Source organism: Ursus americanus, chromosome 12, assembly GCF_024610735.1.
Source record: "Ursus americanus isolate L20-20 chromosome 12, mUrsAme1.1.p, whole genome shotgun sequence".
Lineage (NCBI taxonomy): Eukaryota > Metazoa > Chordata > Mammalia > Carnivora > Ursidae > Ursus > Ursus americanus.
In genome coordinates this window covers 64,632,399-64,656,895 of record NC_142138.1, presented here as the reverse complement: position 1 = coordinate 64,656,895, position 24,497 = coordinate 64,632,399, and the positions used below count along the sequence as shown (strand labels likewise).

Here is a 24,497-nt window from a genome sequence, read left to right as displayed (position 1 = left end):
CTGATTTCCAGCTGTGGGATCTTACCCTCGCTGTCCACAGCACGTCATGTCTTTTTACAGCATTTATTCTACCTGGCAGTTTGGATGTGTTTAGACGGGGGTCTTCTTGAGAAGGGGGACTGACCTCATTCACTCTGCACCCTGGTGCCCAGCCCCACACCTGCTGTGCAGCAGATGCTCGCTCAGTGCTCCGCTGAGTTGAATGAAACCCATACTAGCTACACTAACTCTACTTAAAACTGTCTTTGGTCTGATTGTTAGCCGAGTCCCCCGTGCCCAAACAAGCCAGATCTAAAATTTATTGCCCAAAAAACTAGATGGGATAAAGCCCTTTCCAGGGTGATTTTCCTGATTCAGATCATCCTGAGAGCAAAGAAGAAATGACAGTATAGGGATAGGCCCTTGAGGCCAGGGACTAAATATAACCATCTTTGTAACCCGCCACTAAGGCAGCACTAATGATTACACAACATGCTTTGTAAATAAACAAAGTTTGCATGGATGAATTTGACAAAAGCTTCCTCCCTCTCTCCTCTTTTTGTTGTTTTTTTGTTTGTTTGTTTCCTATTTGCAAATTGTCTCCCATGACAGTCTCCAGGACCCCTTCAAGCTAGATTTTTTAAAAAATAAGAGCTCCTTTTTAAGTGGAAGCTGTTGGTTCTTAAGCCAAGGTGAGAGCTAAGAGAAGCGTCCCTTACCCTGTGGCTAAGGGGCGCTGGGCGGCCCTGCCCCTCGCATCCTCTGCTCCCTGGATGCTGCCGGGAACCAGGAGCTCTCTTCGGGCATCACCTGACTCCCGGAGGGGCCACAGAGACGCAAGACTCCCTATCTTACTTTTCAGCAGACTGTGCTGGTCGGTGGGGGGGGGGGGGGCACCTGCCATGGGCTCTTGAGGGCGCTGGTGGCGGAGCTCTCCAGGCACTCTCCCCAGGACCCCACAGCCTAGGTGAGCTGAGCTGATCTCGACCTGTGCTGGGGCTGCTGGGGAATGGGGGTGGAGGAAGAAGGAAAGGACTAGCGCAATGGACGAGTAACCTGTGCCCTATAAATCACAGGTGTTTGCCAAGTGGAAAAATACCCAACCCTGAGAATGTTTCATTTTATGTTTCTTAGAAACATTTCATCAGAGGAGTAAAATGAAACCATCCCTGCGGGAGTCAGGTGTGACCTGCTTCCCTCCATCCTGCAGGCGCTGCCTTTCCCGGGACTTGGTCTGAACGCCCAGGGCAAACTGTACGCCTTTGCGTCACACGGGTGCCCTTTTCAAGAGAATATCCTTGACGTGCCTGGGAGGCCGCCAGCAGTCTCCCGCCCTCTGCTCCTTCCAGAGCCCTTTGGGAACCGCATGGTATACAGCGTGGCTTCTGCGAGGCACCTGCCCTCCTCCTGCTTTCTCCAGGCCCCAAAAGAGGAGGCTGGCCAGGTGTCTGAGCCCTTGGGTGGGCGGCCCAGAGCTGCAGCTGGACTCCCCTAGCCCTGGCCGCACTCTTGGACAAGGATGGGGGGGAAAGGGGCCCACCCAGCTCTGAGGAACTGGCAGGATCCCTGCAACTTTCCCAGTGGGCACTGGCTCTGGGGGCAGGTGGGCTTCATGTTGTGAGCTAAGGTGGCCAGAGCTGGGCCCACAGGCGGGCCCCGGCAGCCACCGTGGAGGGGTCCTGCCCAGCGGTTAGCAGTACGTGCTCTCATCTCATGGGGAAGCTCCTTAGGCTCTGGGAGCCTCAGGTTCCTCATATGAACCCGGGAGTGACCCTAGTACCTCCCTCAGGCTTTGTTCCGAGGATTACATAAAATGACGCCTGTGATGTGATTATCAGGGTGCCTGCCCTTTCAGAAGGGCTTGGACTCCAAGGGTGTAACCCTCAAGCTGAATAAAGGAGCTGAGTTACAGAGGGATTTCTAGCTTCCACAGGATGCAGGCAGCCCCCCCCCCACCCCCGCGCCTGTGGAAGCTCCAGGGGGTTGGGAGTCTGCCAAGCAAGGCGGGAGCCAAGTGGCCGGTCCCTGGGTGAAGCCCGGACTCCTCAGCCTGGCCTTGCGGGGCCGTGTGGGACACGCCACGTGATCACCACCCTATTACAGTGTATTATTACCCCATTTTTCACATGAGAAGATGGAGCCCTCGGGAGGGTAGATCCGTGGCTCGTGCTCACACAGTGAACGTACCAGACCTGGGATTGGAACCTCAAGGGTTTGCTTTACAGATTATCTCTCTTTTCTGTTGTGGCTGCTTGCCAGCACCCAGACGCCGTCCAAGTTTTAGGGACTCCCTTGAGACATGAGTCTCAGTGGGCAAAGGCTCTTCTCCCTGCTAGCCAGAGTGAGCAACTGGACCCCTCGCCACTATGGACCCCAAGCACAAACTAAACCTCGCACGGGGTTGTGAAGCCAGTGGTCGCTAAGAACAAGTCACGATGGTCCCACAGTGTGGGCTGTGTCTGTCAGCGGCTCCTGGCCCGGGCGTTTCTGTGGCCTGGCTTCCTGAATCCCTGCTTCCCACCCATTGTCCCAGCCTGTGCCTCCAGCTTTCTGCAGGTGGTCCGAGCCCCTGTGTATCGTTGTCATAAATCCCTTTCGCTTAAGTGCCCAGGGTTGGTTCCTTGCATGGAAGACACTGACAGACACAGGCCCAAAGCCATGTCGGGTGGCTCTTCGAGGACGTCTGCCTACCTTGAGGAGAAAAAGCAGTGGGGGCCGCGTCAGGCCCTCCACACAGGGCAGGGGTTTGGTCGGCTGCCTTTGACCCCCGTCCTTTCTGGCTTGAAATACCCTTCGCTAAGTGCAGGAGTGGAGGCATTCCTGCTGGCCCCCGTACCCTGAGCTTTGCTGCAGTCACGAGAGGTGGGATTCCAGGACAGAGGGTTAGGGGCCAGCCCAGGACACCCACCCCCTTTACCCGTAAATACGGGACACTCTTCTGCACTCACAATACCCACCTCCCTACCTCCTCTCCTCCATCCCCTGGGCACACACTGCCTGTGTCTGCTCTGGGGCCCTCTGGCTCCTCTGGCCCAGGTTATTTCCCTCCCCTGTCTGCCCCCGGAGCTGCCCATTCTGGAGCCAGTAAAGTGGGAGTCGTGAGGCAGGGCAGGGCGAGCGAGAGGCTAGAAAAATGAGCAGCCTCGGTGTGGGCATGGAGGGGCTCGGGTGCCCTGCTGAAGGCTGGCTGGGGAGCAGAGACAGCCTCTGAAGTGCAAGGGCAGACATGAGATCCTGGGTGCTTCCCAGCGCCCCGCTCCCAGAGGTCAACAAGGCAGTTGCACGGGGTGGGGGGGGCGGTGTGGAGACCCTGTGTGCAGAGCCCTGGAAGGCCCCACTCCTGCTCCCACCTGAGCCTGTGCTTTTCTTCCCCCTCCTCCTTGTGCCCCGCACTTTCTGCTTGGGGGGTGGGGGAGGGGCACGGGCTGTGAGGGGAGTGCATGAGCCAGCCTCCGGGTCCTGGGTACACGTATTCTCACCTGGCCCTTCAGGCAGGACAGCCCGAGCTGCCCCTCCCGGGCCCCCGGGGTTGTAAAGAGAGGCCCTGCGTCCTCGGTGCTCACTGGGGCGCCCAGCGGTGTCCCGCAAATGCGTGGAGGACTGAGGGGGAGCCCGAAGGGCAGGGAATCCGGGTACACAGCTGAATTTGATGTGGCCTTCCAGCACAGCTGAGGAACTCAGTGTCCCAGCTCTTTCCTCTGATCACCAAATGCCCTGCGGTCAAACGTGGCCTTGAGTGTGGGCCTGACTTCTTCTGGTTCACATCTCCTAGATTTGGGTCTGATGATCCTTCACTGGCTTTCAGTTTGCAAATGCTTTTAAAATGATTTTTCTTTCCTTTTTAAAATTTCACTTGGATTTTTAAATGGTCGCCGGCGCGAGCATTGATGGGAGCCAGTTGATAGAGCTGTTACCATAGATGATAGCATGAGGTGGTTTCCCTAATTTTCCATGTTCCTCCTTTCCTATGAAACTATTTCTTATGCTTTCTCTTGTCTCCTTTGGCCTTAAATCCCACACCTTCTCCCCCGTTCCCAGTCTGACTAGTGGGATCGCGTCCTGGTTCATTGGGAAAGCAGAAGCAGGCAGGGGCAGCTCCCACGGGCCCCCACCCCCAGCAGTCTCCCGCCCAGAGCCCTTGCGGACCCCCGCCTGCCCTCCTGGCACAAGGATCGGCTTCCACCTTCTCCGCGGAGGGAGGCTGTGGCCTCCCCCTGCGCACTGACCGCACACCCCTGGCCCACCTAGTGCATGGCTCCAGTGGTTGTCCTTCCTCCCGCAACATCAGAGCCTCCCTTGGCCCTGGATGTTTCTGTGGGAACACAAACAAGTCGCCATATCTCCTTCTCAAAGAAAATCTGCCCTTGCTGTCCCTCTTTTGTCTGGCTATCGCCTGCTTTTAGGCTCCTCACCGCAGCAAAACTCCTTTAAAGAGTTGTTGACGCTGTGTCCACCTCTTCCCCTCCACTTCTTCTTGATCCCACTCTGAGCTGGCTTTTGGCCCCACCATGCCACAAACGCAGTTTTGTCAGGACCACCAAAGATCTCCGTGCTGCTGAGCCCGTGGTCCCTTCTCAGCCCTGGTTTTCCTAGACCCGCCGGGGTGGCGTCTCACCGGTGCCCGTGCAGCCACAGTCTTCCCTTGTTCTCTGGCTCTCCTGGCGCCTCCCACGTGTCCCCTGGAGTCCTCCCTCTCTCCTCACTCAGAGAGCACACGCCCCCTGAGGGAGCTCAACGCGAAGGGGAGGCGCTAGCGCACCACCCACCGAAGTTCCGCCCCCCACCAAACTCTCCTGAACAGGCTCGAAGTGCCCACTGTGTATGTTCCCCATGCGCTTCCATGTCCAGCAGGAACTGCATGTGCTCAATAGCAAAGGCCTCAGTGCGCCCCTCCCAAATCTTTGTCTTTCCCATTCAGTATGTGGTAACCCCATCCTGCGGATCAGTAAGTGGTCACCCCATCCTGCCGGGTGCTCGGGTCACACACTTGGGAGCCGACCTTGACTTCTCTCTTCCATTCACGGTCATCACCGACCAGCGAACAAATCATGTTGGCATTATCTTCAGAAGACTGACCAAATCGCTATCCTCACTACCGGTCTGAGTCGCCATCGCTCCTCAGCTGGATTATTTCAGTAGACTCTTAACTGCCCCCAACAATGGGTTCTCCTCGCAGACCCTTCGAAACCCTAGAGCGATTCCGTCTCCCTCGCTCAGTCCCCCAGGGCTCTGTCTGGCTTGGAGTAAATGCTCAACTCTTCTACAGCAGATCGCAGGTCTCGGGTGACGCGCCAGGTACCTGGCGGGTCAGTCCCCAGCTCGCTGCCACAGGGCACTGTGCTGACCGCCCGGCAGCCCCGCCTCGGAGGCCTGGAAGCTGGAGAAGACACTCCCTTCCTTGCCCCCGTGTCTTAAATATGACCTTCTCTTTTCCTAGAATGCCTTTCCCTGTTTGCGGCAGCTGGACTCCTACCACATCCAACAAGCTTCTCAGTCCTCCAACTTCTGTCCTTCCTCTCTGTGAGCTCGAGCTAGGGGGGCTGGGGCTCCCCTGCGTTCTCCTCACCACCAAGTAGCCCCGCCTGCTCCAAAGGGTGCTATTCCGCCCACAGACCTCGACCTCCTCCTGGCTTAGGAAAGCTCACTCACAGCCGGGGCTCTTATCTCATTGCGTCGCTGTAGCATCCTCCTGCCCCCGCCCCCCCGCAGTGCCCTCTTCCAAGCCCCCGTGGCGTTTGGGACACACCTTTGCTAGGAAGCGTGCGTTCTGGCTTGCGGCTCCATCCTCTTCGGGCCCAGGGACCCACAAGTGTCCGAGCTGGTGCTGGATCTCCAGCGCCAGGCACAGTTCTTGGCACATAGATGCTCAGTAAATGTGTCAGGAAAAAATAAATCCAAAAGGACTTAAGCGGAGTTGTAAAATAAGAAACACAGTGAGCAATTATCATTTGATTTATAAAATGTCATTACATGTACGATTCCGCAACGTATCTATCGTCCTACATGAGCTAAAATCATTTGTAGGGTTCGAATTCGAATTTTTCTAGGTCTCTCTTCTGATTGGAGATATTTTTCATCGTTTAATAACTCGCACCTATTAGTTCAAGGCCTTTAAAGGAAGGGAGGGGTCCTCTTTAAAGGGAAATGGACAAGTGTTTTTCAGGCGACATCTGTCTTCTGTTTGGCAAACATTCTGCGGCCGACTTGGTTTCGGTGGCGCATGACTTCCGGGGCAGGCGGGCCCGTGTGTGGAGGCCGCTGGCGGGCCCCGCGGGTCCTTAGTCTCACTTCTGCCCGGCAGCCGGGAGCCGCGGCACCCTCTGCCTGCCCGCGTTGTGGTGTATGGAAAACCGTACGCGAGACGTTTCACTGCCGCTCTAGCCTCCCAAGCTCCAACCAGCGGACGAGCAAATGAATACAAAGAAAAGAAATTGAGACGACCGCCCTCTAGTGGCGCGCCTTTCTGGCTTCCTACGTCTGAACTGTTTCAAAACACCGGCCCACGCTCGATTCATTTTGGAGTCGTCCAAAGTTTTGATGCGTATTTTTGAAAGATATTTCCAGGGGAGTCCCTTAACCACTTCCTAAATACAGTCTTTTTTTTTTTTGTCTCTCCTTGCAGATGGCTGAACCCAGGCTTTCAGAAAGGAGAGCCGCTCCCGGGCCCTTGGTGGGGGGGGGGGGGGGGTCCCTGTGGGTCTACCCTGGGCCAGGGGCAGTGCAGACTCAGGGCCTGGAAAGGACTGCAGGAGAGGGTGGTTCTATGGGTCTCTGTGAGGTGATGTCTTCTCTCAAGTTCAAGGCCGGTCTTTGCACCTTTGGAAATCATACCCCCTGGCTTCTTCAGCTATCTTTGCCTTAGCAGGTAGCTCCTTTCCTCCTTATCTTCAAACTCACTTCAGTTCAAAGGTCAGCGCCTGAAGACTCGGCCTTGACTCTCCTCTCCCCTCCAAGCCCATCCTGAGCTTGACTGAGTGCTCCTCCTACACGAACACACAATGCTTTCCTTGGTTGGAGCGTCTGTCACAATATTAAGCAGGCCAAGTCCCTCCCCAGACGAGGATGGAGATTTTATTTCGATTTATGTATCTTTGAAGCTTTTTAGAGCTCTGGAAACTGGGTAGAAGTTCAATAGATGTGTGTGGAATATAATAACCATACTAATTATCTTATGCATCACATTCAAATTTTCTAGTCCAGCTCCCTGCTCCTGTTGCCCTCCAGCTCCATCCGGTGGCAGTTCTAGCAGGACAAGTTGGGAGGGGACGACGTGTTTTGGAGTGGTGTGCAGAAAATTACCTTGGGCATTGTTAGAGACAGAAGCCACCTCAGTGGCAAACAAACCGGAAAGGTGCACACAGCTAGCTTGAGGTTTTGGTTCTTGCTGGGACAAGCAACAGGTTGGCCCATTGGCCAGAAATGTCCCAGGGAGATAGATCCGGGGAATGCCATGGCCCTACTACAGCTTGCCACGCATCCCTGGTGGGCTGGAAGGCTGCACACAAAAGCAGGACAGGGCATACATTCAGGGGAGACCAGAGGGAGTCCTGGACATTCATACACATTCCTGGCTGAGTGTAAGGCCCTGGACGCAGGCAAAACACACAGACAAGGGCCTCGAGTAAAAAGATGGGGAAGACTTGTCAACCGCCTGAATGCTGAGTGTGTTCCCCAACCTACACACAGATCCAGTGGCAAAGGTATTTGAGTATAACTTCTAACAAATTACTGACTGACCTCTAAGCTGTGCTGACACAGGGATGACTCCAGGAAGCCAGATCTAAAAATATAAACAAGATTTAGGGGCACCTGGGTGGCTCAGTCAGTCAAGGGTCTGCCTTCGGCTCAGGTCATGATCTCAGGGTCCTGGGATCGAGCCCCGTGTTGGGTTCCCTCCTGCGCAGGGAGTCTGCTTCGCCCTCTCCCTCTGCTGCTCCCTCTGCTCGTGCTCACCCTTTCCCTCTCTCTCTTAATAAAAAATTTTTTAAAAATAATAAAAATATAAACAAGATTTAAAAATATAAAACTGAGCAGAGCATCAGTGGCCAGGGAAGACAATCCCCACACAATTAGTCCAAGGAAATCACTAAACAAAAAGCAGCAGCAGCAACAACCACCTTGTCCTTGGGTGGAGGAGAACAGACCAGAATCCAGAGTCACTACAAAAATATGTGACCTAAAATGTCCATTTGTCTTTCTTTTTTAGGATTTTCTTTATTTATCTGAGAGAGACAGAGAGAGGAGAGAGGTAGGGGGGAGGAGTAGAGTGAGAGGGACAAGCCAACTTGAGGCTGAGTGCGGAGCCTGATGCGGGGATTGATCCCATGGCCCTGAGATCAGGACCTGAGGCGAAATCAAGAGTTGGATGCTTAGCTGAGTCACCCAGGTGCCCCTAAAATATCCATTTTTCAATAAAAAATTATAAGATATGCAAACAAATAGAAGAGTACACTATTATCTGGGAGAAAAGAAAGAAGTCAATAAATAATCCCTCTGCCCCTGACCTCACCCCACTAATGCCAGTAGCACTCGCTTTCCGCTACAGTCATGGCAATCAAAAACGTCTTCTGACATTGCCAAACATCTCCTGGGGGAAGTAGGGCAAAACCGCCCTGAGTTGACAACCACTGCCCTATGTTGATAACAACCGTAATGAACGTAATGTGGTACTGGCACAAGGAATGTCATAGATCAATGGAACCAATATTAAGAATCCAGTAATAAAATCTGACATTTATGATCCATTGATATTTCACAAAGGTGTCAAAGCAATTTAATAGAGAAAGAGCAGTCTTTTCAATAAATAGTACTAGGATAATTACTCACATGCAACAATGACTTTAGACCCTTACCTTACATGAGAAATTAACTCAAAATGGATCCTAGGACCTAAATGTCAGAGTTAAAATTATAAAGCGTTTAGAAGAAAACATAAGTCTAAAGTTTCTGTAGCCTTGGATTAGGCAAGAAAACGACAATCCATAAAAGCAAATATTGATAAACTGCCCATTACCAAAATCAAAATATTTTGTATTTCAAAATACACCATTAAAAACGAAAAGACAAACCACAAGGTTAAGGAAAATAAATACAGAAGATAAAAAGAGCTCTTACAACTCAAGAAGGCAAACAATCCTATTTTTTAAATGGGCAAAATATTTGAACAGACATTTACAGAAGATAGAAGAATGGCTAATAGCATAGATATTCAATCATCAGTCACTAGGGAAATGCAGCTTGAAACTACACTGAAATACAGCTTCACACCCACAAAAATGGCTGTAAAATGAGAGAGAACAGCAAGTGTGGGTGGGGTGTGGAGAAGCCGGTCCTCTCACCCTTGTGCATAGCCGGTGGGAATGTAAAAACAGTCAGTTTGGAAGACAGTCAAGTAGTTCCTTCAAGAGTCATACATAACTTCACATATTACCCAGCAATTCCACTCCTAAGTACATACCCGAGAGAAATGAAAATGTATGTCCACAAAAAGACTCGTCTGCAAATGGTCATAACAGCATTATTCACAATAGCCAAAAAGTGGAGACAATCCAGATGTTCATCAGTTGGTGAGTGGATGGACAAACTATGATATATCCACACAGTGAAGTATTTCCAGCAATAAAAAGGAACACTCCTGATACTTGTTCCAGCGTAAACAAAGCTTGAAAACATTACACTAGGTTAAAGAAGCCAGATGCAAAAGACCAGATGTGAATGATGCCATGTCTATGAAATGTCCAGAAAAGGCAAATCTATAGACAAACAGATTAGTGGTTGTCGGACGCCAGGATAGGAAGGAAGATTGACTGCACGTGGGCACACTGGGTCTTCGTGGACTGAGAGTGTTGTGTGCCCCTCCCTGCAAGCTCGCTCAACAGCCACCAGTTCCCACTTGCAGAGGGAAAGCCTGATGTAAATTGCGCCTCAAGAAAGCTGTTATTTTTTTAAACAAGCAAATATCAAAAAATTAATTCTTATATCCTTATCCCACAAAGATAACGGCCACTTCCAGTGGACATTTTTTTGCTGTGTGTTTTAGCACACACAAAAAAAATTTCTGTAGTTTTTAAACTGCTTGGTTAAAATAAGCAAGCCGCTTCATTAATATATATTATGAATATATTTGCTTGTCATTAAATTTCTTGTAACAAAACTGCACAAGTCTTGTCATAGAATCATGAATGATAAAACTGGAAAACCATCTTAAAGATTCTCTAATGCCTTCGTTTTACAACTCTTTTGGTTTCAATTTCCTTATGTATAAAATAAGGAGGTAGAACTAGATGCTTTTCTTGGCTCTTTTCTGCCCTAACTGCCCCCCCCCACCTTTTTTCCTTAAGTAGGCTCCATGCCCTGTGTGGAGCACAATGGCACAATGCGAGGCTTGAACTCATGACCCTGACATCAAGACCTGAGCTGAGATCAAGAGTTGGATGCTTAACCAATGGAGCCACCCAGGTGCCCATGCCCTTCACCTCTTTATTTAAAAATGTTCTATTCCTTTAGAAATGATTACTCTGATCTGTTAATAAAAATGATTAGAAACAGTAATGGAACTTGTGAGCTCCTTTCAGGCCAGGCATATGGATTTTTCTCAAATGAAAATTCTCCTGAAAATCCTGTATTATACTCTGTTTACCAACAAGAAAATTGTGATTTTCTTGGTGTTAAGAAATTGAGATCTTTTGGGGGGGAGGGGAAGGGAGAACGGGGAGTTACTGTTTAATGGTGGCAGAGACGGTGTTGGACATGATGAGCCAGTTTTGGAAATAGTGACGATGTTCACATAACATCGTTAATGTAACTATTAATGCCAAGACAATGTACCCTTCACACTGGTTAAAACAGCAAATTTTATATTTTCTCACAAAATTAAAAAAAAAATTGCGTTAGGTTGGCCAACGAGGTGCAGTCTCATCCTACATGTTATGCCAATTCTGTCTCAGTAAAGCTTTTAAAGAAAAGCCTATGGGTTCCATGCTTCTTTAGAAACAGCTTTACTGAGATAGAATTGGCATAAGTGAGTGCGAACTTAAGCTGCATCTGATTTGATATACGATCTATATTGTGCAATGATCACAATAAACTCAGTTAGCATATCCATCATCTTACAGACCTTTTGTGTGGGATGAGAACGTTAAAACCTACGTTCTCAGCAAGTTTCGCGTTATGTAAATACAGACCTGTCAACCGTAGTCACCATCTGTACGTTACATACCAGAAACTTATTTATCTTATAGAGGTTTGTGCCCTGTGGCCAATATTTCCATTTCCCCCACCCCCCACCCCCCAGTAATCGCCAATCTATGATGTTTCTATGATGAACCCATTCTCTTAACATGAATGCTATTGGCATGTTGACAGTCTTTGGTAACCCAATAAAATAACGATGGAAATTTCAGGTATCTGGCAGACAGAGGCCCAGATTTGATCAAATCATAGTCACTCAGAGATCCTTATTCTTTTATCTGGTCCTGTTTTAGTTGCTTTTGAAAAGATGAGTCTGCAGGGAATTTTGATATGCTCACGATGTAAATCTCCTAGTTTAAAATTTTGATCAAGTTGAAATCCAGTGTGCCGGGAAGAATGCCTCAAGGTTGTAAATTAGCTGTTGCTTCAGGTTTTATTACTCCATTATTTGATGACACATGGGCTCCGGGTTTTAAATATCCTATGTCTTTATAGTATCAATAGATTAAACCACTATCTAGTCTAGCTGATCCTATTCCTCAAGCCCTTGAAGCCTATCTTTGCTTAAGAATCAGGTCAGATTTTAATGTGACAGAATGAGATCGAGTGATGAAGGCAGCATTTAAGTTCCATGACCTGAGGTTGGACTAGATCTTAGAGGTACCAGACACAGTAATACCGTAAGATTGTCACAAAGGTCTATAGTTTTCTCAAAATCAGACGGGATAAAAATTACTCTTTATAGGGGCACCTGGGTGGCTCAGTCAGTTGAGCAGCCGACTGTTGATTTCAGCTCAGGTCACGATCTCAGGGTCGTTAGATCGAGTCCCACATTGGGCTCCACCCTCAGCAGGGAGCCTGCTTGAGATTCTCTCTCTCTTTCTCTTTCCTTCGGCCCCTCCCCTCCACGTGTACTCTCTCTCCAAAATAAATAAATCTTTTTTTTTTAAAGATTTTATTTATTTATTCGACAGAGATAGAGACAGCCAGTGAGAGAGGGAACACAAGCAGGGGGAGTGGGAGAGGAAGAAGCAGGCTCACAGTGGAAGAGCCTGATGTGGGGCTCGATCCCATAATGCCAGGATCACGCCCTGAGCCGAAGGCAGACGCTTAACCGCTGTGCCACCCAGGCGCCCCCAAAATAAATAAATCTTAAAAAAAAAATCAATAAACCAATAAATGTAAAGATTGGCTGAACCAAAAGAAAACTCTCTAAAGGTAGGAGACTGAAGACTACCAGTTAACTAGAGAAGCCAAAGTTGTCATGTAAGTAGGAAGATTGAACTCTGTGGCCGCCAGTAGGTACAAATGAAGGATAAACAAAGACTTTCACTTAAGGAACATCTTTATTTGATCTTTAATATACAATATTACCTTTAATTTATAAAAATTACATATGGAGGACATGACTGGAAATCAGTTCAAGAGCGGCCAGTGGGTACCGATCTAGGAGGTCATACTTACCCCACTTACTAATTTAGGGAAAAATTTTGTCAATGAATTTGAGACCAGTGAGATTGAGGAATGACATTTCAATTTCCAAATCTAGTAATTAAAACGGGGGATATCTTATTTAATTATTCCAACAAAAACTAATTTATTTTCTAAGAAATAATTTTTCCCAAGAGCGAGCTGAACTTATCTCCATGGAGTGTCCTGGTAAGCAATTTGCCATAGAATTCTGTAGCATTCAATAGCAGCAAGACATTTGCAATTAAAATCTTGTGCACATTAACTTGTACAGATGCGGGTTTATGAGTTTGTGTGCTCACACACCCACACCGAACTGAAGCACTCGGCATATGCTGGACCTAGAAGGGCAGCTCACTTACAGGCTTCCCCTCCTCTAGAATTTCCAAAAAGAGTGAAATGCCTACTTGATAAACTTCTTAGTGAAACATCTCTCTCTCAGTCATGATGACTGGTGCACTGCAACATATATACTAGCAATACGGTGTCCGGTAACTCTGAGTAACTTCACGAGTGCCGCTGGGCTCAAGGCAAGTTTAAAAGAAGACGAGCTGTTCAACGGTGGAAACGTAAGGCTGGCGTTGAGGGATGCTTTAATTTAAATATGATGCATACTGACATCCTGAAATAATGCTATGGACTTGTAAAGGATTCGAGGCAAGTTATGTAGTAAGAGAAAAGGGAACGCTCCTTTTGGATGTATCTTTTCTCTGCACTCGGATTCAGGCTGCTGTAGCGGGAACAGAGGCAGTACGATTCTGCAGTCTAAAAAAGGAGCAGTGGCTGCCAAATGGCAAGTGAGGCACATAACCCATTTTCTGTTGCTTCAAATTTTTCAAGAGATTGGTTTTTGCAGCACAGAGGTCAGAGACTCTACCATATTCTCGTTGTAGGGATCTGAGAGTACTCAAGTGGAGGAGTTTTTGCAGCTCCAGCAAGCCAGAGTCCTGGTCCGAAGGCCAAAGAGCAGGCAGAACTTGGAGATACTATAATATTTTGACACCACAGAGACCCTCCTTTTTACACGGGGAGTCTGGAATTGTGGCATTAAATGACAAGGCAAGGAAACTGGCTGACAGCATACCCCCCAAACGACAACAACATCAACAACAACAAATGCCTCTTTCATGACAGTCATATCAGATTGAAACCTGAACAGACTCCAAAGACTGGATCTATTTTCAAGACAACAAAATATATAGCTTTAGGTTACACAAATCCATACAATCATACATACACACCATCTTTTTGCTTTGAAAATGAATTATGCAACTCAGAGGGGAAAGATGCAGATCAAAGATTACATAAGGGTCATACAGAAATTAAACTTGGGATCAAAGGTTAACAACCATGACCCATGGGCCAAATCCAGCTCTCCATGCTTTTGTAAATAAAGTTTTATTGGAACACCCTACAGCCCTTCATTTACATATCGTCTATACCAGCTTTCCTGTTCCAATGGCAGAACTGAGTAGTGGAGATAGGACACTGTATGGTGCACAAAGCCTAAAATATTTATTATCTGGCCCTTTACAGAAAAGCTTGCCGACCCATTATAGATCAAAGAATGTTTCCATCATGATCTGAATGAGCTGAAGTAACAGAAAATCATCTTCACCTGTGTTCTTGAACCAGAAAAGTACATTAAAATATCTCCAGATCATATTTGGCTACTCAACCGTTCTGCTTATAATCTGTGTAGACAAAACTAGTTAACTGTGTTTGTTAGCATCTGTTAAACACAGACAATATTAAAAATCTCCCTGTATAATTGTATTTATGTATATATCTATGTAAAGAATGGATAAGATATGAGCTAGCCAATATGAAGGCAAGGAGACCTAACGAAACATAAGAACTCAAAATATGATTACTAGAAACTTGTTATTTGGAACTTAGAAATATTTTAGTATATTTTTCTTTATATTTAACAGCATGGGACCATGAGCAGGACCCTCGGTAGAGCAAGAACAATTTACAACTGTGGATTTTACCCAGGCCTTATATGACAAAATTTTTTGAATATAAAATAACCAGCATTTTTATAAAACATTAATTTTTAATTATATAATTAAAGTGATATAGCAAAATAAGAATGTTTTTATTTCTAAAGTAAATATTTTAGTCAAAGTTGCATCAGAAGTCAAGTATTTCTTTGACATTTTCCAAGAGACTTTAGTTATTAACTACAATTATAACTGTTAGTATTATATAGTAACACATTGCTTAAAATATATTATAAACCATTTCTTTTCCTCTTTAATTTAAATGAAATATAAAATTAAGGACTTTGTAACATAATTCATACTGGAAAACATTCAAAATGGTATGAATTACTCTTACACAGAAAATGCCACTGGAACCACAAAATGTTCTAACACTTGAGAGTGCCTAGCATGATGCTTGGCATGTATTAGGGACTCCGTGTTTGTTCACTCATTCTCTCATTCACCCACGCACTCATGCACAGAAATCCAGGCTGAAGGAGAAACTGCATAACGAGAATGGCAAGCACAATCTTTTAGCAACAACTCTGTAGCTTGGACAAAGACTTTGGCAAAGGAGAGTGGAGATGAGAAGCTGATGGTCACAGTTCCAAACTGCTTGGTTAAGATCCACCAAGGGCAGCCCGGGGGTGCCTCAGCTGACGTCACAGGGAATCAGGGTCAACATTCCACAAAAGGAACATATTCCTCCAATATCCAGGCTTCACTCTTACATATAAGCATCTGCTCAAAGACAGGTGTAAGTGGGTGTCAGACACGAAACAGCACATACGTGCAACCCACCAGAAAGCAAGAACCCTGGGGTCTTGTTTTTCTGCAGAGGTGACTTTTTGGTTAGGGTCGCATTCGCTTGGCTTTAACAACTTCAGACCGGTTTCAAAAAAAAGTGTGATTCTAAAATTCTAAAAGAGAAATGTAGAAGGTAGAGGGGTGTTCAACGTCTCTATTTTTCTTTTATGTACCAACTGATCTATCTAGTCAGCACATTTGTGCCAAAGACACACAGTGAGGTGTCAGCTCTGTGAAGAGATGCCTGGAAAGGAGCACCTCTAGGCTCTTCGCGAAGGTCTTATACGTGTAATGAGTATTGTAACCTGAGTAATAGGTCTACAGAACGCAAAGGACGGTAAGGGACAGAAGTAAGTAAATACCCTGGGAAGCTAAGCAGAATATGGGTTAAGGACTGATTCTGGAGGAAATAATTTTAAAAATCTGTAAAAAAAAAACAAAAACAAAAACATGACACTGGCAAGTCATTTGTAGCTGACTTTAATTGCCTTTGGTATTCAGAGAAAAAAAAACAATGGAAGCATTGTGATAAGCGCTAGTCTTCTCTCATCACAGGGAAGGGAGTGGGTAGTGAAGACCCTTCAGCTGCCCCCCTCAGATTCTGAACTTGAGTGAGAACTGGCCATGCTCGGGCACCTCTCTGCCTCCTCTTAAGCCCCAGTCAGCCCAGAGATAGAAACTGAGCACTTGTGGGTGGGGGCTCTGTCTTCTCTTTCCTTGAGAGGCTCCTGGGAGACCAAGAAGGCCCCTTTACTCTGCACTCTTCTGAACAAAGTGCAAGTGGGCTCACTGCCGGCTACCCAGCGGCTCTTTGCTACCTCAAGTTGGTCACTCTTTAGTGACTCATAAGTGGGCTTGTGCTATTTTTAGGAGGAAGGCTAACACGTTTTTGAGAACAAAACACTCTCCTTTCTCAAGTTAGTCATCTACCCTTCTCATTTAAAAATTTTAATTTTTCAAGTAGTAAAAGATATTACAATTTCAAAATGTGTGCTAAAATTTAACTCTCTTAAAAACTGAAATAATGCACTGGCTCCACATCCTTATTTTCTAGGCATACTGAAAACACTGCGGGTAGTTATCTCTTACGGATCATTTACTAATTGTGAGGACTGTCTGACTCTTGGTGGCATAAGATGATCACCCTCAGAAAACACTTAATTCTATTAATTTATTAAATCTTTCCTCCAATTTAAATCTACTACATGCTAAAAGGTTAAACAGAAAAGCTATCAAAATAAGAAAATATGCCTTCAGAATTCCAAGGTGGGCTTCTTCCCCAAACACTGTTTCATGAAATCTTCAGTCAGAGTAAATATTAGACTAATTATACTGCTCCCAACTTTTATTATCAATGGAAGCTGTTTGTATTAAATGTAAAGAAGAAAAAGTGTCTTGCATTGTGACATAAGTTCAAGGGGCAGAAAATTCATAAGCATATTTATCTTACAATACAGTTCTTGATAAAATTTAATTTCTTCCCCTCAAATATAAAGAAATAGTAATTTCTTTAAAAATAAATATTACTGCAAAATCTACTGATGGTAAGAGAAACTCCTTTAGATATACCCCAAATTTAGTTAATATGATTAATTACACATTTTTTTTCTTTGCTAAAAATTATTTTGAAGGTGTTCTTTGGATTTCTATTAATATCCTTGCAGAAAATAAAAGCTGAATTTTATTTTTTACATAAAATATTTGTGAAAAGCTCACTCATCTGATGAGATAATAAATAAAGGATCCCCTGTTCCCATTCCAGATAGAATATTTAAGCACGTTTCACTGTATTTTGTTTTCTAATAGGTTGTAAGAGAAATTTGGGTAAATTCAGAGCTGCATAATAGTATAGTGAATTTTGCCAAACTACATAAAGTTGTAAGTTGAGAGATTTTACTAAATTTATAACAAGGTTAAAGTGGATAAAATTCACTTGGTAGATTTGCTGGTTTGGGAAAAAAAAAAATCTCCTCCCAACAAAACCAAGGCTTTCTCTTAGAACAGGTTTCAAGGCGACAAACTGCAGCATTTCCCCCACTTCTGGTCATGCTCCCAACACTAGAACTGATTAACATGCACAAAATCCCAAACCCAGGCTCGTAAGTCGTGGCTATGATAAACAGCAGTTTCAATGATTCCATATGGAGACAAAGACTTGAAGAGTACTCTTTGTGAGATCGTGCCCCCAGAGAAAATAAAATTTAACCAAGAAATTTCAATGGAATGCACTGGGATCTGAAACCGTTGCCAGTCTGGTCGTTCAATGGGGAACTTGAAAACTGAGACAGGGATGGGTACTTGGGTTTCTTTTTCCAGTCTTCATTGCTCTTGATGCAGTTCCATCGTTCTTTTGTTGTTTTAGTTCCTTCCATTATCAAAAATGGAGAGAAGGGGGAGAAACGATAAGCAAATATTTGATTTGAAAGCTGCTCCGCTTTGGAAGGAACTCATAAATAACTGGTTCCAAAGGCCATCTCTCACTCCCACAAGGTGCTCCACATTCTTGGCTTATTCTTAGGCGGTCTAGACTCCAGATTCCAGGACTCTAAAAACAATATAGTAGTAGCAGGCAAAATTTCCCATGTGACCATCTCTTTAGGAATCCAAGCATACCAGGTCTTTGTCTTACACATACCACAATATGTTTTGGTCAGGTATAAAATGGAATCATTTCAAAGTTGAGATATCTACAAGTTGAAAAGTCCTGTGGGGCACAGTCATGTGTCACCCTGCCATGGTGACTTATGAGGTCCAGGTTTCCCAAAGCCCCCTCTCCAGACTAATTTCTGTAGTGGTCCATGTAAACAAAACACAGGTGAGAATGGTCTTTCTGGAACTGCTTTCATCGAACAGCAGGATTTCCTGAAAGTGTGGTGTTGGCTAAATGTAACACGGGCAGGGGATGAGCCTCTGTGTTGAATACCCAGTGGTCTAAAGGTAAAAGGTCATCACTGGAGAACAGCAGATACAAATATCTGAAAATAAAAAGGAGAGAAATGAGCTTCGATTAGAATTCAACAAGATCAAGTGATCTAGTTATAGTGGCAGAGGAAACCAATAACCTACTTTGAACAGCTTTGATGAAAACCACATCACAGAATGAAACCCACTCACTCACACGATCTAAAACAGTCACAACGTGCTCTAGGATAGTGCAGTGCCTAAGAAAATCCAGTGAGATGCGCAACTAGACTTCTGATGTAAGACAGTGAATCAAGTCCCCATAAGCACGTAAGACAACAATGCTGTAAAAAGGCATCAAACAAACCACTTCATGAGTTGTCACAGACGTTCTTTTAAAAGTCAAATATAAGATCAATCATCTATTTTGGCAGCTTACAGAGCTCACAGTACAAGTAGAAATTGATTAATTCACATTTATTAACAGACACTGAAGGAAATAACTAGTATATTATCTGGACCTGGCAAGGACTTTTATAACTGATACTTCAGTAGTTTTTGCAGTTCTTCCAGCAGGTAATGCAAACCGTTAATGAAGGTTTCGGAAACACCAGGGATTAACAGGAGGTCTAAGAATTTCATGATTGCTCTCCATAGGTAATAGCATTGTTTATACGAAGGCAAGGATTCCCGACCTCTCCATGGCGCTGCAAGCCACGGTGGTCACTCAGAAATCAACAGTGATAGAGTAGACACAAACAGTAATTGTTACCTATAATGTTGGGTACAGTCCAATCTAAATCCTATTAAAGGGGTCTTCAAGGTGAGCAAAAAAAATCCAACTCCAGCGAGTTGGGAAATCTGGGTTCTAACTCTTCATTTCAGTAATAACTAGCTGGCCCTAGCATTAGGATTTGGTGAAGAACTCCTTTACAGTGATTTTGCTGAAATTTCTTTATCTTAAAAATAGGCACATTAATCTCTTCTGATTTACCATTACAGCTCTTAGATGACCGAGTAAAAACAGACAGCACTGTTATAACTGGTAAAGCTGAAATGGAGAATAACAGGGCTTCCAACCTCACTCCCTGACCCTTGACCTTGAGACCTGCTTGACTCGAATTTATTCACACCACGTCATGGGCAGGGAAGCTGGGACTGAAAAAACAGACTTGGCTGGAGGTAGCAAGAGACTGCTGGGGCTGCTTACTGTAGGGGGATCAGAAGCACAAGCTCTCGGAGTTCTGGGCACAAACGTGTCCAGAAGCACTATGTTCTGTGCAATCCCATGTCTCTTGGTTAAATGCGGGCTGATGGATCAGGCTTGCTCTAATTTCATCACTTCTCGAGAGAAGTAAGTGAAGGAACAGTGAGAGAAAATTCCAGAGTTTCCCACAAAATGACTCCTTTCCATGGGGGATGCTATGGAAGTACCTGATGTAAACACAAACATAAAAATCCAGAGAATAATGAATGTGGAAATTTTAGATAACACAAAGGGACATTATTTCTAGGTTTTTTAGGAATATTATTTTTAAACCATCGTTTTTAAAAAGGATCCTAATTAATGGTGCTGGATGGCTCAGTCCGTTGATCCTCGGACTCTGGGTTTCTGCTTGGGTCTTTGGGAATGTCATCAGTCAAGGATCTTGAGATGAAATCGTCCTGGATTTAGAGCCTATCCTAAATCCAGTAACCTGCAATTTACAGGAGCAAGGAGAGGGAGATTTGGACCCAGAGGCACACGGGGAGGAAGGTCATGTGCAGCCAGAGATAAGGATTAAAGAGCTATGTTGCCACAAGCCAAGGAACACCTTCAGAGGGAAGAGACTTCAGACTGTAGGCCTCCAGAATTAGGAGAGAAGAAATTTCTGTTAGCCATCAAATTTGTGGTAATTTGTTAAGGCAGCCCTAGGAACTAATACAACTTCCACGGAACCCCAACCTCCTGGACACCTCTAGACTGCTGTTTGGTCCAACGGGTCTGGAGCAAGACTAGAGAGCAGGGGTTAGACATATGGGACACCTCCCCCGCCCCCACACCACACTCCCATCAACACACACACACATTCTCATAAACACACATACTCACATAAACACACACCACATGCACACTCTCACAAATTTATTAACAAAATCAATGCTTGAAATTAAAGCAATATAGCCAAACAATTCTTTTTAATTTTGGATTACACATTCAGAAGAGGATGTTGAGGACATCGTATACTATTACTGATTTAAGATTTTTATTTTTTTATTTAGATTTTATTTATTTATTTGAAAGAGAGAGTGAGCATGAGAGAGAGAGAAAGCACAAGCAGGAGGGAGGGGTAGAGGGAGAAGTAGACTCCCTGCTGAGCAGGGAACCTGACGAAGGACTCGATCCCAGGACCCTAGGCTCATGACCTGAGCTGAAGGCAGACCTTAACCGACTGAACCATCCAGGTGCACTGATTTAAGATTTTTAACCTGCATTTAAAAAATAGAACTGGTGGGGCGCCTGGGTGGCACAGTCGTTAAACGTCTGCCTTCGGCTCAGGGCGTGATCCCGGCGTTCTGGGACCGAGCCCCATGTCAGGCTCCTCTGCTGGGAGCCTGCTTCTTCCTCTCCCACTCCCCCTGCTTGTGTTCCCTCTCTCACTGGCTGTCTCTATCTCTGTCGAATAAATAAAATCTTTAAAAAAAAATAGAACTGGAGAAGTGTGATCTTTGCTGTGAAAGTTGAGAAAAGTCTACAATCTAAATTAGCTACCACACTACTAATTTTTCCTTTAATATGAATTTTCTTAAAACGATGGTAGATGACAAACAAGGCCAACAAAAGCCTGTAAGTATATGAAAAGGTGCTATTAAGTACTTCAGTTTGAACGGATGTGTAGCTTAGTTTTTAGAGTTATTTTTAAATGTTGTTCTTATAGGCCTCTTTTAGCTTTCTCTCATCTAAAGACAAGGTACTCGGGGGTGGTGAGGCCGGAAGTCATCTCAACACAAGCGTTGGTAGTAACCGGAACAGGCAAGTTTTACAGAAAGAAAAGTCAACCAATCTGAGGAGAAAAATTTAAGTGTCAACAGAGAAATGGAAAGGTTAAAAGAACGAACTGCCAAGTTAATATGTACTTACTTAGTCCTTTATGTTGACTTATCAAACAAGCCTTGATGACTCATTTATTCTTCTTCACAACTACCAATGGCAATGTTCAGTGTATCATGGAAAGATGTTACAGCTCTAAAAAGCCTTACATTTACATGTATATGTAACTCATAAAAAAAAAAACACCTTAGATTGTTTGAAAAATAATTTACTTAAAACTTCCATTTCATTTATATTTCTAATGTTTAAATAATGTCTTTGGAAGAGACTGGTTAGAAATCAAATTAAATTGAAACATACTCAGTGGAAATTATATTCTATAAGATAAAACATTGGGACACCTGGGAGGCTCAGGTGGTTAAGTATCAGGCTCTTGGTTTTGGCTCAGGTCATGATCTCATGGGTTGTGGGATCCAGCAGCCCCTGGGCTTCCCGCTCACGGGAAGTCTGCTTGAAGATTCTCTCCCTCTGCATCCCTCAATGCTCTCTCAAATAAATAAATCTTAAAAAAAAAAAAACACATTAAAACATACAATTTTTAATCTCTCCAAAAGGACCTGCCCCCTGCTTTTCCCCACATCTTTTCTCAAATCTTCAAGTTTTTTTTTTTTTGTTGTTGTTTTTTAAGGGGAAAGGGTGGGGAAGAAAGAAATCTTTAACCTAATATGGTTATATTACAAATTCAAACGCAAAATACGCATGCATTTTTTTTTTAAAGATAAACCAAAGAAAGCATATATTTCTGATCATTGCAATAGTTTAGGCTTTGTCTTGAGACTATAAGGGAGCTGGGAGGAATTCATTTCCCTCTGCCCTTAGGGGCTGAATAAGTTAGGATGATTTTGCCTACAGGATACAGGATACCTAAACTACATAAACAGTGGGGGGTTAGCTTCTATAACAAGAGCCCAGAGGTAGATGGTAACAAAGGCTGGTTCATTCAGCAGTAAAACACTATCAGAGCTCTGAGTTTTGTAAAGGTTAATAAAATACTAAATTTTTCCTGGTGCCGGAACACCTTATCCTTCTTTCCCTCTTCTTAGATCACTGCCTTGAGAAAACTAATTGTCCCTCTGAAATGTACATAAATCTTTTTAAAAGCTGCTTGCCAGCTTTACAATTTAGTTTCTTCTAGAGGCCTGCCTTTGTAATGTAATCATCAAGGAAGATGCAGCCCAAAGTCCCTATCACTGTGGGTCGCTAGAATAGGTGCCTTTTTCTCCAAAGCTCTTAACTAACCCTTGTCAGAGACAGAAGTGTCAGTTTTTCTTTGGATAAAGACAATTAATTAACACAGATGGTCCCCCCAATCACCACGTGAATTTGGAATGAACTATGTATAGCAAATGGTGCTGTGGAGGAAGTACTCTTACATATGGACAAGTTACAATTTATCTTCAGAACATGTATGTAATGGATTCTATCTGCCTGATTATATGGGAAGGTGAGATTTCTTTCTGTCTTTGCAATCTGCCTGTGATGCAAACTGCAGCCTGGTTTCATGCTTATCCAATGATAAAAATGTTTTCTAAAATGTTTTCTTTCTCTGCTGTATTTGTGGAAAGGATTTTCTGGGTTGGCAAAAGATTTGGTTTCCAATTTTCCCCCAGTCGTCAGGATCTTCACAATTTTCTTGACTTTCTTCTCAGAATTAGATGCTCCATACCTTACAGTCCCACACAAGTCCAAAGTCAGAAAGTAAAGGGAGACCTCTCTGCAGATATGGGTCTATTTTGATAGTCTGAGACGTGTGTAGGAAGTAGTATCTCACTGTAGTTGTAATTTGTACTAATCATGTCTAGCATTTTTTCATGAGCTTACTTGCCATCCTTGTATCTTCTTTTATGAAGTATCTGTCTAATTCTTTTGCCAGGTTTTAAATTGGGTTGCATGTTGTCTTATTGTTGAGTTTTTAGAATCTGTCATATTGCCCAGATATCAGTCCCTCGTGAGTTATATACTTTGCAAGATTTTATCCCAGTCTGTGCCTTATCTTCTCATCCCTTCATTTTAATTCTCTTTCAAATGTCTTTCAAAGAGCAAATTTTTTAAATTTTTAGACCAACTGATCAATACGTTCTTTTAGGTATCATTGCTTTTGGTGTAATATCTAAAAAATCTTTGCCTAGCCCAAGGTCACAAAGATTATCTTCTGTTTTCTACTAAAAGCTGTACTTTTAGGTTTTAAACTTAGTTCGAACTGATTTTTTGTCTATGCACACAGAAATCCAATTATTCTACCACCTTTTGTTGAAAAGCCTATCTTTTTTTCATTGCAATGCCTTTGTACCTTTGTCAAAAATCAGGTGTCCAGATATGTATCAGGTTTTTCTTCTCTGGACTCTCTGTTCCATCAATATATTTGCCTAGCATCACACCAATATCATGGTGTTTTGATTATCATAGCTTTATAGTATAAGCCCTGAAATCAGGTAGTGTTAGGCTTCAAACTTGGTTCTTTTTCAAACTTGTTTTGGTTATTCTATGTTCTTCACATTTCCAAATGAAATTTAGAAACAGCTTTCTAATTTTTTTTTAAAAAGATTTTATTTATTTATTCGACAGAGATAGAAACAGCCAGCGAGAGAGGGAACACAAGCAGGGGAAGTGGGAGAGGAAGAAGCAGGCTCATAGCGGAAGAGCCTGATGTGGGGCTCGATCCCATAACGCCGGGATCACGCCCTGAGCCGAAGGCAGAAGCTTAACCGCTGTGCCACCCAGGCGCCCCAGCTTTCTAATTTCTATAAAAAAGCCTCTTGAGATTCCAACTGGGATTTCATTGAATCTATAGATCTGAAGAGAATTAACAATGCTGAGTTTTCACAACCATCAACAAAGTGAATCTCTCCACTTAATTAGATCTTTAATTTCTTTCAGCAATGATTTTTAGTTTCCAGTGTACGGGTCTTTTATGTGTTTTGTCAAGATTTATCCCTAAGTATCTCATAACTTTACGCTGTATTTTTAAATTTCAATTTCAGTTCATTGTTAGAATATACATAATTTTGATATACTAATCTCGCATCTGCAACTGTGCTAAATGCTCAGTAATTCTAGTAACTTTCTAGTAA

The 24,497-nt window shown here is 44.3% G+C and overlaps 1 protein-coding gene across 2 annotated transcripts in view; it reads right to left on the bottom strand.

Annotated features, from left to right (window-relative positions):
* Positions 1 to 12,496: 12,496 nt before the first annotated feature.
* The window catches only part of MAN1A2 (mannosidase alpha class 1A member 2), a 187,814-nt gene continuing 175,813 nt past the window's right edge, over positions 12,497 to 24,497 (bottom strand). For both annotated transcript variants that reach the window (XM_045801407.2, XM_087866198.1), the window contains exon 13: positions 12,497 to 18,409. In XM_045801407.2, coding sequence (XP_045657363.1) covers positions 18,277 to 18,409 — 133 coding nt within the window. In that variant the 3' untranslated portion in view covers positions 12,497 to 18,276. The remainder of the gene's footprint in view (positions 18,410 to 24,497) is intronic.